Here is a 14,464-nt window from a genome sequence, read left to right as displayed (position 1 = left end):
GCCAAAAAAACAGATGAAACAATTTTAAATCAAGTTGCAGAAATGCAAACTGCCACCATATTCTGGGACAGCCAGGTGACCTGTTCTCTCTGCTTAGAATGCCCTACTCCGTCCAGATTCCTGCCTGGCCTACCCTTGGTCTTTCTTCTAGTCCTAGCTCAAGTGCCAGCTCTGTAGAGAGGCTTTCTCTACCAATCCTACCTGAAGGAGTGGTTCCTGCCCCAATCCATTACTCTGTACCACTGCCTTGAGGTGTTTTCTTTATGGTACTCAACATTATCTGAAAATAGTTTATTTATATGTTGCTCTGTCTGTATCCAAAGCCTCTAACATACTGGGCCTAGCTCACTTTGTGCCTCCAGTACCTGGATGCTCAACAAACATGTGTCCAGAGAGTGGCACTGAAGGCTTTCCTGCCAGCACTAAGGTGTCAGCTCCAGCCAGGGCCCTGTTTCCCCAAGAACCACAGGCTAAACCCTTAAGCTGTACTGAAGCTGCTTTATGTATGTGTCACAGAGCGACAGGCCAAGGACACTGACTACAGCAACATGCTGGTAATAACTATACAAATGAAGATTTGTATCAGTAACTATGGCTGGCCAAGAACCACCCCCACGTGAAACAAAACAAAAAACGACTTCTGAGTAAATTTCAAAATTATTAATAAAAGGAGCTAACTTTACGTACTAAGTAGATAGCAAGCAGCAATGAAACAAGATTATTATAATGTATGGCTCAATGAGCCAATCCAGCATCGTTTTAATATAAAATCAGGCCCAAAAAAGGTACTGTTATGTCCTGTTACCTCAAAAATATCTTGTGCTTTTGAGATGACATCCTGCTGACTGTTGGATTTTGACTCATTCTTCTTGGCTTTCTGATCTATAAAGAGATCATCCTCATCTTCCAAGAGGGGGAAAGGATTCGTTTTCTTTGCTGGTTTTGGTTTAACAGACTGGAACAGATCATCATCACTGCCTGCCTCCCCTAGAGCAGGAAACATGGAGCTCTTTTCTTTACTTCCCCCTGGTGGGTTGGCCACGCCCTCTGCTGCCTTTGCCTTGGCTTTTCTTCTCCCAGTGGACTGAGATCCAGTACCCTTGGAGAAGATATCTCCAGAATCAAAAAGGTCATCCTCAAGAGGCTGACCCAGAGATTTCGCCAAGGGGCTTCTGTCCACTTCAGACACAGGACCACCTGCCCAAGCTGGAGCAGCAGCAGCCACGACCTCATCAGAGCTGTCTTGTCCGCCAGTTGCCCTGGACTGTGGCTGAGGATCACCTGGTGAAATGTCTCCATCTGTCAAGTGTGCAATGGACCTTCTGGGGACACTCACATCCTCAGTCTCAGTGGATTCCTGGGCAGCCAACCTCCGAGCTGCACGGGTCTGTGGTCTACGCTTCCCTCTCACTTTGACCCGGCTCTGCAAGGGCAAAAAACCACATGTTGATCTAACGATTAAAAAAAAAAATCTCTCCCCTCATGCTCTCTCTCTATCTCAAATAAAATCTAAAAAAAAATTCTTTAAAAAAAAAAAAAGCATTCAAAGCTAACATAACAAGTAATCAGTGACAAAATATTCTAAGATTTTCTAATCTACCTCAATCAAGATCTTATCTAAGACACAGAAGAGATTATTTCCTAAAGATTTCCAAAGACATTTAATGGCTGCTCCAAGACTGCATTACTCTGAATCTTTTAATGTTCCCCACTCTTGAGTCTTGGAGGGCAATATCAGTTGTTTCATACAAAAGGCTTCATTTGCTCCTGGAACCCTGCAAAGCAGGCATGTTGGTACGCTTGTGTTCTATCCCCTAACTGGCCCTTACTCTGCCCTTGGCTTATATGTGGGTATCTTTCAAAACAAGAATCAGGGGGAATTCTAAAGGTAACCTTTATCAGGGGCTAGCCTAAAGCCAGGCTCCAAAACCAGGAAGATAAAAGACAATAAAGAAAGAGAGGCAATCTGAAGTGTTCTTTTCTTCAAGTCAACAAACACTAAATTCAAATGCTAAATATTTTATACAAAAAACCTGGTTTAGAAATCAGAACTTTTAAAATAACCACAAAATATGAGCTATTAATTAGCAATAATGCAGTATTTGTGATATTTTCCAAAATATACAATCACGTAGTTTTAAGAAGGTACAAGCTCCTTTGGCCAAAGTATTTGGTTGTGTGTGCCTATTTCAAGAAAATATCACAAACAGTCATAAAGAGTAGCCAATGTAAACTCACCCTTCCCCTCTCCAAAGGCTGACCAAAAAACAAAAGGAAGGATATTTTTTAAAAGGAAAACAGGTTTGGAAATACTTAAAATGAATATATTTGCCAGGGTTATCTGAGGTACTGTTGCTTACTCAGATCAGCCAAGATTTCCTAGAGAAGGAAAGCTGGATAGAAGAGAACCAAATAAAATGAAAGCAAAACCTCAAAGAGTTCAGTCTATCGAGCATACATCCACAGTCCTGTGGGCCAGTGTGACAGAACCATACCACTGGGAAATAAGTGCCCTGGGATCGCAGAGGAGGGAGCCCAGGACAAGAAGGCAGGAGGGGAAACATCATAGAAGCAGAGAAGTCTGAGCAGACTGTCCATGTGCAAGAGAGCATTCCTGACAGAGGAAGCAGCCCAAGCTGTTGGCAGCAGAGGGCGGGAGTGTGTGTGTTCATGGAATGGTGCCTGGTTGGACTGGAGTTTAGGCTGACAGTGTGGGTGGTAAGCAAGTTGGAAGTTTTGCTTAGGATGTTTGTAAAAGGCTTTAACACCAAACCAAGGAGCTTGAATGTCCTCCTCCCCTCAGCACAGAGGCCAGAAAAAGGAGGGACGTGCTCTGCTCTGTGTTTAAAAGACCTCCAGGGGGCAATGAAGGAGAGCCTGGAGGAAGTGGGACTTTATGTGGCTACTGAGCAGAATATACATTTAACAAACAGAGGCAGAGGAAGGCAGAATTAGGAAGGCGTAAGGGAGATGGAAAGACTGAAGGAAGGAAGATGTGTCTCCTTCATCTGGTGAATGGGAGGCAGCCTATGATGTGTAACTGATGGACTAGAAAGAAATATACAAGTTATTCGGTCTTAAAAAAAAAAAAAAAAAAAGGCAAGTGAGCAAGCAAGCAAAGCGAAGGTAATTTCATCACCTTGTTTGCACTGTGTAACGTGTCTGCCTGAGCTGGAAGGTCGAAACTCACGCCGGCCTCCCCACTACTGAGAAGAGTGGGCGTACGTTCCAGATTGTGGGTCCTCTCAGGCTCAGATGAAGGAAAAGCCAGTTCTGGCGAAACGGGCTTTATTCCAGAGATCTGGGGAACCGCTGCAGGCAGCAAGGCTGCTGGGTTAATCGCTAAATTGGCCTAAAAAAGAAAAAATGAAATTTACTCTGTATGTTTTCTTAAACGCAGCAGTCTATTATCACTACTGTGACACATGACAAGAGACATGGTATACGTAATGTATAATGTGATAAGAGAAAGAAAAATGCAGGGAGGTCTCCTGATCTAGACTTAGAATTAAAACAGAGTAAGATTATATACCTGTGCCCACCACTTGGACCAAAGAAAAGATGTTACAGATGCAGCACACAAGAAGCAACAACTAGAGGATGGGAAAGAAGTAGGAAAATGCCAGGCAGCAGCTGACAAAAGTAAATATCCAAAAAAGTTTATAGATGCCACAAGGCAGGCAGTGCAGATTCCAGACATATTATAATTACTTGTATTTTCCAGATCCGAGGGGATGGCTCTTTGGTTTTAAATGGAGCGGGACCTGGTGAGTCCTGTGTGAAATTACATTCAGTTAAAAATCCATTGGGGAGATAGAAAAAAAAGGGTCTCTTGGATTATACTCATGCCCATTAAATTTGATGGAGCAAAGCTGTCCCTTTCTGTAATCTATAATGGGAAAGGCATTCAAATCTCTCCTGGGGCCTTGAAACCTTTCACTAACATTATTTCACTTCTGCCTCCTCATCCGTTGTGTAGGTGCAATGCTGTCAGACCATATAGGAAGTAAAGGCCCACAAAGATCATGGATTAAGATTCCTAAGAATCACAGTGTATCCAAGCACCAAAACCTGACCAGTTGGCAAAATTACCATGCTGGTTCCCCCACACAGCAAATACCACAGGGCACACCAAAATTCATACACAACCTAATGCACTGAGGTTCTAGAAGCAAGGGAAGCTGAAATTTGGGGCACGTCAATGCAAACGTGTTCTCCCTAGTGCCTAATTTTCACAGCTCAGGACACTGAAGCCTCAGGGAAACATCCAGAGACAGCTGTAAGCCAGAACCAGATCTCACTCCCCGGTTCTGGTCTGTTTCCAGAACAAGCTCCAGAGAGAAGAGGGCTGAGGGCAGAGACCTATCAGCAGTAACCTCAGGAGAGGTAACCAAGAAAATGGGGTAACCAAGGAATACTGGTTACAATTTACATTTAATTGTTTATAATTTATATTTAATTCTAATGTAATTCTACTCCACCATAGCCCAAAGGGAGAAATTGGGGTTCTAACAGGAAAAATATTCTTCACCCTAGATCAACTCTATTTTGCAACTGAATTTCAAAGTTCTTTAAAAACAGTAATCATTAAGTATAGCTTCGTGGAACTGGGCTGTAGACGGAGAAGAGACACAGTAGGGAGGCGTGTTTTTAAAACACACACACACAGAAGGGGACACCTGGCTGGCTCAGTCAGTCTTATAGCATGAAATTCTTGATCTCTGGGTTATGAGTTCAAGGGCCATACTGGGTGTAGAAATTCTTGATCTCCAGGTTATGAGTTCAAGGGCCATACTGGGTGTAGAGCTTTATTTTTTAAAAAATGTTTAAATTGTGAATTAAAAAAATTTTTTTAATTTAAAACACACACACGGGGCGCCTGGGTGGCTCAGTGGATTAAGCCGCTGCCTTCGGCTCAGGTCATGATCTCAGTGTCCTGGGATCGAGCCCCGCATCGGGCTCTTTGCTCAGCGGGAGCCTGCTTCTCTCTCTCTCTGCCTGACTCTCCCCCTACTTGTGATTTCTCTCTCTGTCAAATAAATAAATAAAATCTTTAAAAACACACACACACACACACACACACACACACACACACACACACGCACGCCCAGTTAAGAAAGAGAGGCAGTCCTACTTGCTGTTTCCTCCCTAATCAAGAGAACTCTGAACAGCCTCGGGTCTGCGCAATGGAGTACCTCAGTCCAGATACGCAAATGAGAGCTGAAAGTCCTTATAAGCAGATCTCACCTGAGGTGTTTCTGGTTTCAATGTACTTTTTTCTTTGATACCCTGAGTGGATTCAGGATGTTTCTGGTTCTTGAAAGAGGATACCGAGTGGTCTTTTTTCACTACTCTCTTCTTTTCTGGTATCTTCAAAAGAAAAAGAATACCAAACACCTATCATGTATCTTAGAAATTTTAAAGTAAAGTCATAACTCATAAAAGTAATCTGGCTTTTGAGTTTTGAGTCATTTCTCAAATGAGGGTTGAAGACAAAGGTAGCATTTCAGAAATGGCATTCTAAAGCCTGTGACCTTCTCAGGAGTCTTCACTATGCCAACAGAAAATAGAGAGTACCCAGGGATGCCTGGGTGGCTCAGTCAGTTAAGTGTCTGCCTTTGGCTCGGGTCACAATGTCAGGGTCCTCAGCTAGAGCCCCGTGTTCAATGGCGAGACTGCTTCTCCTGCTCCCTTCGCCCCTCCATTGCCGCTCATGCGCACTCTCTCTCTCTCAAATAAATAAATAAATACATTTTTTTTAATTAAAAAAAAAAAGAGTATCTAACAAAATCTACTGGGGTGGGGAAAAATGACACAAACAGGTTAACACTCAGATTTAAAGCTTTGCACCTGAAAAGCTAGAATATTTAGTCACCACATTGCATGCACTGGTCTTTCAACAAACAACCTAAAAGTCAAACAAATCTGGGAACACCTGGGTGGCTCAGTCGGTTAAGAGTCCGACTCTTGGGTTCGGCTCAGGTCAAGATCTCAGGGCTGTGAGTTCAAGCACCATGTCAGGGATCCTTGCTGAGCACTGAGACTGCTTAAGATTTTCTCTCTCCCTTTGCCTCTGCCTCTCCCTCCCTGTGCTCTCACACTCCCTCAAAAAATAAAAAAATCTTAAAAAAAAAAAAATCAAACAGGGACACCTAGGTTGCTCAGTTAGTTAAGCATCTGCCTTCAGCTCAGGTCATGATCCCAGGGTCCTGGGATCAAGTCCCAAGTTGGGCTCCCTGCTCAACAAGAAACCTGTTTCTCCCTCTGCCTCCCGCTGCTTGTACTCTCTCTCTCTCCCTCTCCCTTTTCCTCTCTCTCTCTGCCAAATAAATAAATAAAATATTTAAAAATAAATCAAATCTGTAATGCAGTAAGAACCTGGGTTGGTTAACACTCTAATGTCAGTTAGGAAACATTAGACGGGGACACCACAAGCACTTTCATCAGCATGCTATTTGCCATTCTTTTACTAGTAAGTACCACAATTCTCTGTGGATTTTCCCTACTCTTTTTTCTAAAGATTTTTTTTTTATTTATTTGGGACAGTGGGGGAAGAGAAAGAGAGAGCATAAGGGCGGAGTGGGAGGGGTTGAGGGAGAAGCAGACTCCCCACTGAGCAAGGAGCCCGACATGGGGCTTGATCCCAGGGTCCTGGAGTCATGACACTTAACTAAGTGAGCCACATAAGCACCCCCATGTTTTCCTTACTCCTATAAATATATGTTAACTTCCTTCCCAGAACCCTTCCCCCACACCCTAGTATTGAAAATAAAAGGCTTATACCAAAGACCGTGACTTGACAGGGCTGAAAAGATCCTCATCATCATCATCCCCAAACAGGCTCCCAACACTTGGCTCCAATAACTGGAATAGACAAAACTCAAATTCAATATTCATAACAAAAGCCATTTACAAAGAAAATTAGGTAAGCTACTGACACGGTATCTAATACAATAACAGCATCATGATGTGAAGAACCTTTTGAAACTGACCCTGGTTTTCTTGGTGCCAGAGAAAAGGTCAACATCGGGGTCATTGTCCTTCTGGAGCTTGTGACTAAAAAGGAGCTCTTCATCCTGAAAGACACCTGTGCTCTTTGGGCGGGCATCAGGATCAGGACTCTGGAAAAAAGAGGGATGTTCTAAGGATTTATGCCAAGGAAATCGCAGCTGCAAATATGGAAATACAAACATATTCCCTGCAGCTATTTACACATGGCTAAGGGCTGGGTACAGCCCAAGTGGCAATCAAAAAGGGAAGGACACATTCATGTAACAGAAGCTACCAAAAACAGTGGAAAATCTATTTGTAAATACAGATCATATATATACAATCTGGAAAGATCACCTTCCACAGCCTGTGTGTAATAAATGTCTTAACTTTTTATTCAAAAAACAATCCATTAGTTCCCAAAACAAGAAACATTTTAAGGGTGAAAACATACAAAAATCAATAAGTGCCCTCCATCTCATTCACAAAGGGATGAAGAGAACTCAGCTGACTTAATACCAGAACTACAGATATGTGCACATATCCCTAATCTATCAGCATCCGACCCCAACCTTCCCCTATGCCCATTCACCTTCCACCCCACCATCTTCGGATTCCAAACAAGTTCTTTTTATTTGGTAGAGTATCTGACATTTCAAAGTTATTATTCATATTACTTGTTTTGACACTCTAATACCCCCAACTTGACATTCTAAAATACTCTCGTAGTTTTTTTTTAATGCTAGATAGAAGCTACTATAACAGAGCAGTGGAAGGCAGAGTCCCAAGTCCTTGAGGGGAATGATGGAGGCAAGAACGATATAAATAAGCACGACAGCCTGACCTTGTGACTTCTAAGACCTTGGGGCTGGTAGACCAAAGAGCCACAACTATGGAACACAAGCTCTCCTCTCTCATCTCTGTCCCAGGGTAATCCCTAGGCCCATTATAATGCATTTGCATTGAAGGTACCCCCCCACCATCAAAACCCAAGGAAAAAGGCTGCCAAGACCTTTGGGTAACAAACCTCGCCATGTCAAGAACTCCCCCTCCCAACCTGTGGGAGGAGCTTTCCAAATGACTGGAAGCAGCCTCCATTACAGACCACCCCACCTCTCAGCCCAGAGAGACCCACAAATAACCAATTCCAAAACAACCACTCTCCCACCATGAAAGTGTACTTTTGCTTTAATAAACTGCTGTGGTTACTACTTTCCTTCTGGCTGTCTTCATTCCGTTGCCAATCCTCATGGAAAGCTCCTAAGGAATCCAAGGACTGAGACCTTCTTTCACACAATATAGACTTTCTTGCCCATAACATTTAGTATCACAACCACAGAGTAAACAAAAAAACTCACAACTGAGGAGAGGTGTCACATTAAAAATTAACTAATTATTATTATTGATTATACATAAAACCCCAGTGTAACACAGTAACTAAGTTTCACAACCATGAAAATCTATACAAAATCACACAGTAAAAGAAATAAAATATATTTGAAAAAAAGAATATAGCAAATAATTCATATTCACTATGCGTAGCTCCCATTTATAAGCAGGGATATACTACCGGTATAATAAAAAATAAAACATTTTTTATAGAAATCAACATGGACCATGTCCTCAGTTTGGTTTACAAAAAAGCACTGGCAATATGCCACCTTACAGGTTTTTTTTCAACATCCCTACTGAGATAAAATTCACATTCTATAAAATTCACCTAGAGTATGATTCTGTGATTCTTAGTATATTCACAGAGTTATGCAAACACCACCACTGTGCAGAAGTTTAGAACACTCCCATCAACCCAAAAGAAACCCCAGTCCCTCTCCCTTCTCATCTACCCCACTTCCCCAGACCCAACCAACCACTCATCTACTTTCTAGCTCTATGGATTGGTCAAATCAAGACATTTAAATAAATGGGATCATAAAGTTCGTAGTCTTTCGTCACCGGCTTCCTTCTTTCAGAATGTTTTCAAGGCTCATCCACGTTGTAGCATGAATCAGTAACCCATTCTTTTTACTGTCAAATAATATTCCATTCTGAATAGATATGTTACACTGTTTACCCATCCATCAGCTGATGGATTTTTGAGTTCTCTCCATCTTTGGACTATAATAAATAATGCTGCTGGGAACATTACATTCTAGTTTTGTGTGACTGTATGTTTTCATAACTCTTAGATACATACCTAGGGGTGGAATTGCTAGATCTCGGTGGTGACTCATGTTTACCAATTTCAGGAACTACGCAATTTTCTTCAGAAGTGGCTGCACTAACTTATACTCCCAATAACAACACAGGAGGTTCCAGTTTCCCTGCACCCTCACCAACACTGGGCTACTACAGAAAAAGTCAACAAGCATTGGTGGAGATGTAGAGAAAACAGAACCCTCAATTCTTCAGTAATTCACATGACAGAATGGACACCATAAAATGAGATTCTTTTATCCTTTCAAAAACCTGAAATTAATAACTTGACTGATTTTTGCTCACCTTTCCAACTTCTTTCTTTGGAGCTTGGATACTGTTTTGATCTTCTGTTTTATCCTCTTCCTCATCAAACAAACTAAGAACAGTTTTGGTTCTACCTTTGGTTCCTTTCTCCACGGGGGATGATGAAGAAAATAAATCGGAATGCTTGACTGCTTCCTGAGCAGATACAGTCAAAGGGCCCCCCTGAAAATGGAAACAACAAAAAAATTAAAAAACACGGAGAAATACAAGCCCCACTGTGGGATGCCCCCTCCACAACTCCTCAAAAATTCGGTAACGGGGGGCGCCTGGGTGGCTCAGTGGGTTAAAGCCTCTGCCTTCGGCTCAGGTCATAATTCCAGGGTCCTGGGATCAAGCCCCACATCGTGCTCTCTGCTCAGCGGGGAGCCTGCTTCCTCCTCTCTCTCTGCCTGCCTCTCTGCCTACTTGTGATCTCTGTCAAATAAATAAATAAAATCTTAAAAAAAAAAAAATTTCGGTAACGGCAACATCTGCATGTTTCCAGGTGCTGTGGCTAATCACATCTACTCCAAAGTATCAAAATACTGAGGCCAACTCTCCACTGACTGCTTCAACAGACTCCTATGCAGGTCGTTCGTTCACAGCCAAAGATAATTTCCCCAACTAGTTTAAAGTCATGGCTCCCTTCTTCCATAATAAGAGATTTATGTATCAGTTATAACCCTGATCCACACAGGTTGCTCATGAGCTATCAGCTTAGTCATAGAGAAAACACAAATGCCAATCACCAGGAGTGGATCATGTATTTCCTAGTATTCCATTAATACTTCAGACCCAAGGAAAAACCTTACTGACAAAATCAGACGCTTAAACTATGGAGGACCCACACCACATTATACAATTAGATGAATCACTAAAATAGCCTAAAATGTAGCATTTATTCGTTCAACAAGTTCCACATTTCAAGTAAGAGACCACTGATTCTAAGAAACACTATTACTGTATGAACCACTAAGAAAAAAACAACTCCCAATTGAACATGCCACTGATTGTGAAGCATATCCTAATATCTATCTGAGTGATTAAATTGCGGAAAATACGCTTCTCTGAAGAAACAGGTAATTTCAAAATGCCTGCTAGGTGGGAGGTAATCTGCTAAGGACTACAGATGTCACAGTGAGCCAAAGAAACCTGGCCCCGGTCCTCAAGGAGCATGTACTTGAGCCAGAGCCAGCAGTGCAACAAGCAACTAGACCTCCAGCTGACTGGGGTAACTCAGGGGGCTACAGGAGCACAGAAAATGTCCACACAGAAACTACAGGTAGGGAATGTCCCACAATGTTTCAGGTACAAATAAAATATTTGTATCATTACAGCTCTAAGGGCCTCAACAGGAAAAGTATATGTGATATTCTTCACATAGGCCCTGAAAAAGAGATTAGATGTGAACAGCTGAACATGCAGAGAACTAGAAAAGTTAGAGGAAAATAAGAAAAAGTAGGGGCATCTGCATGGCTCAGTCGGTTAAGCATCTGCCTTCAGCTCAGGTCATGGTCCCAGGGTCCTGGCATTAATCCCCACATCGGGTTCCCTGCTCGGCAGGGAGTCTGCTTCTCCCTCTCCCGCTCATTCTCTTTCTCTCTCAAATAAATAAATAAATAAATAATCTTAAAAAAGAAAAAAAGAGAGAGAGAAAAGAAAAGAAATAAAAAGAAAGAGAAAAGGTATACAGACACTGAAGGCCATTAGTAACCCCCAGGTGCAGCCAGCAACCTTGTCCACAGGCTCCTGATGACAGACCACCCAGGAGAAGTCAGCAAACATTTTGGAAGACAATAGATTTCACTTTATTCTCTAATTAATAGCCAACATCAACTAATGCAAGAACAGGAAATTTAGATCTTCTTAAAACGGTCATTTTAATTGAAGTACAGGTAGAAGCAGAAGAGAACTTGGTGTGGGGGTGGGGGGACAGAAACGCTACAAAAGACACATGACCCAGAGCAGACATGCAGAGAAAACCAAAATGAAAAGCAAGCTGTGGGAGAACACCTTGGTGAGAGAAAGGCAAAACTGACATGGACACAAGATGTGTCCATGTGTCTCTTTGTAGAGAGTGTAAAATGGGAGCAAGGTACAGCACTGTGTGCACCTGCGCCTACGAAAGAGACTGAGCAGCAAGAACAATGGTGAAGATTTCCCTCAATGGTGGCACCAGATTTTCTTCTTCAGGCTTTGCAGTTTTTTCAAAATTTTCAACAAATTTGCCATCTGTTTTCTGTGGTAGAAAACGGTAAGGGTGTGTGTGTGTATGTGTGTGTGTGTGTGTTAGTTACAAGACACAAGAAACAAACACAACAGAATGGACACGCCCAAAAAAGGCTACCTTCTCTGACTCCTCCACCACGAGAGCGGGCCCCAGTTCGGACGGCTCTTTGGCGCCCTCAACCTTCTTATCCACGGGTTTCACTCCGAATGGTGCCTCCTTCTCTTCTTCATCACTGAACAGCAAAGGTGGTACCTCAGGGACGGGCTCTTTTTTCTAGCAAAAGAAAAGTAGATGACATCCTTAAAAACAAAAGTGTGCTTAACCAGCGTGACAACCTAAGGACAAGGTGAAACCACAGTCCTCGAGTGAGCGAAACGTGACGGCAGGAGAGAAAGGGCGTGACAGTGAAGGACGCACAAACAGGGCAAAGGAAAAAACACCACCCCAGACACAATGCTTCATACCTTTGGCTACAACACGCGCACCTGTCTCCACGTGTCCATCCCCTTCACAGACACTGCCATCACCTAGACCCAACCTTTGCCACCCAGACAGCTACTAGTCTCCTGCTTCCCTCCTCCCTTTCCAGCTCAGTGACATCATCCAGAGGGCTCTGCTAAAATAAAATGCCCCCCAGATTACTTCATCTCCCACCCCATGCCTGCTCTATTTGTGTTAAGCAATGCTAAACAGGATAATCAACTGACACTTCATTTTCTCCCTTTATCCATCTGTGCCCTATCAACCCTCACTACTCCCTACACCTACCGTAAACTTTCACACTTCCGTGCTTGCTCCTCACTGGAGAAGCAAACCCTCATCTTTCAAGCGCAGCCCAGCTCAAGGTCACCCATGAAGGTTTCCCGGTTCTCTTTCTACCTAGTAAGTATCGCTGCTACGCTGGTAAGATTATCCCTCTTCCGAGCCTTTACTTCACTTGCTTCCTAGTGTACATTAATAGCAATCATACATCTGTCCATTCACTGAAAGAATCATATATCGCCACAGCCAGTCATGGTGTCTTATACCAAGCAGGTGGTCAACACAAGTTTGCAAGCACTTTGTCTCATCTCCCCTCTGTTGCTTACGTGGGAGGCAGGAAATTCAGAGATTAGAAAACTGAGGTTATGTGCCTTGTCTAGAATTACTGGCATCCTTCAGGAAAAGGATTGATCAAAATTCTTGAGGAAAAAAACTGTAACTGTCATATCAGCTAGAGTAGGTGTTATGAGGAAGTACGCTCCGAAGCAGTATCTAAATCAAGTCAGGAAGACAGATTTGGGAAATCAAAGAACCCTACTAACTATGAGAGAAAAAATTACAAAGGAAGTAAAAATAGGGTAAGATGATTGAGTATTGTTAAGAAGAGGTCCTTAAAACGTATAATCATTTGAACCTGAAATAAAAGACTGGAAATCCAAAGAAACAGAGGCAATACTGAAACAATTAAAGGAAGAAACTTTTGTGGAATGCGCTGGTCTCGCTGAGAACTACATACTACTTCAATGCAAAAGTCAGTCTGGGTAAGAAACAAGATTTCAATACGGTCTTTTAAATCAAGAAAAATGCCACCCAAACTTTTGGTTGTAAATGTTTCTAAAGATAAGCTGTATTTATCTTGATCATGAAATTAATTTCACTGATAGGTTGATAACTGAGTCACATCTAACTTTAAAATATTCTAAGATCTCTGAACAAGAACAAAAAATCTTTTCTATACTGCTGTCCAGAGGCGTTTATATTTCACAAACGGTACAATTCTGTGTGCAGTTTGTTCAGCTATTTAAGATGCTGATCTCTGACTTTTGTCTCATTTAATAATCACTATTACTACAGGTAGAAAGAAGTTTTCCATTTCCAGAACCTTTAGTATTTATTAAATTATTGCTCATTTATCCAGAGTAGAAGTTTTTATTTATAATCTACAGAAGAAAACCACTCAGATCTGACTCTTTTAACCACCTGATGTCTTCTTTAGGGAGATCCAAGGATGGGTGATTCAAGGAGAAGAGGACAAGAACCTCAGAAGTAGCAGCAGGGAAGGCAGCACGCTCCTCCCCATGCTGAAAGCTTCTGGTACAATTCCACTTACTGGGAATGTGGTGGGAAAAAAAAAAAAAAATTCCTAAATCATCAACTGACATGTGCCCGGTCTGGCAAGTTTTCACAGGACAAGTTAATGTTTGTCCTATGTCTGAAAATATGAAGACTATTTCCAGATCGAGGAGAAAATAAGGACCCCTGGAGTATTGTGAGACAGGGTGAGTCACCTAGAGCACATGGCAAGTGAGGGTGGAAAAGAGGAGTGCCTCTTGAATAAGATTACAGGCGGCATGGGAGGCTCAGCTGAAGTATTTGTGACAAGGACAAGAGAGGACTGGGTTGTATTTATGAACAGAACCAGGGCAACGGCAAGGAGAGCAGAGGAAGAAAGGAAGAAGCAATCACGGAGAAGTCAGATATAAAATTATCTCAAGTCAAGGCTAAATATGATAAGGCAGTAAGGATGGGAAGAAACATCCCTAATAAACTAGAAGGAAACGGTGACGGTTACTCCATCTAAGCCAAAGTCAGTCACACATGTCCCAATACAGTTACAGGGAATACCGAGAGTGGGGAAAAAGAACAAGCTCAAGCTTATGAAAATGAAAAAACCTTCTGCAGGATGAGAAAAAAGATGCATAAAAATGTATAACATGATCTCACTTAAATAAAACAGACACGGGGTGCCAGGGAGCAGGCCTG

The 14,464-nt window shown here is 42.3% G+C and overlaps 1 protein-coding gene across 3 annotated transcripts in view; it reads right to left on the bottom strand.

Moving 5' to 3' along the window:
- The window catches only part of LOC309856870 (WASH complex subunit 2A-like), a 56,086-nt gene that overhangs the window by 3,054 nt on the left and 38,568 nt on the right, over positions 1–14,464 (bottom strand). The window contains exons 22-29 of one of the 3 annotated variants that reach the window (XM_082718658.1): positions 11,837–11,992; positions 9,490–9,672; positions 6,993–7,121; positions 6,784–6,864; positions 5,248–5,370; positions 3,712–3,774; positions 3,140–3,352; positions 806–1,423 (exon numbers count right to left, since the gene is read on the bottom strand). In XM_082718658.1, coding sequence (XP_082574784.1) covers positions 806–1,423; positions 3,140–3,352; positions 3,712–3,774; positions 5,248–5,370; positions 6,784–6,864; positions 6,993–7,121; positions 9,490–9,672; positions 11,837–11,992 — 1,566 coding nt within the window. The remainder of the gene's footprint in view (positions 1–805; positions 1,424–3,139; positions 3,353–3,711; positions 3,775–5,247; positions 5,371–6,783; positions 6,865–6,992; positions 7,122–9,489; positions 9,673–11,836; positions 11,993–14,464) is intronic. The other 2 variants (XM_082718659.1, XM_082718660.1) reach the window with 2 other exon arrangements.

This window comes from Mustela nivalis (genome assembly GCF_964662115.1).
Source record: "Mustela nivalis genome assembly, chromosome: 2".
Lineage (NCBI taxonomy): Eukaryota > Metazoa > Chordata > Mammalia > Carnivora > Mustelidae > Mustela > Mustela nivalis.
The sequence above is the reverse complement of the archived record's forward strand: the minus strand, read 5'-3'. Positions and strand labels throughout refer to the sequence as shown.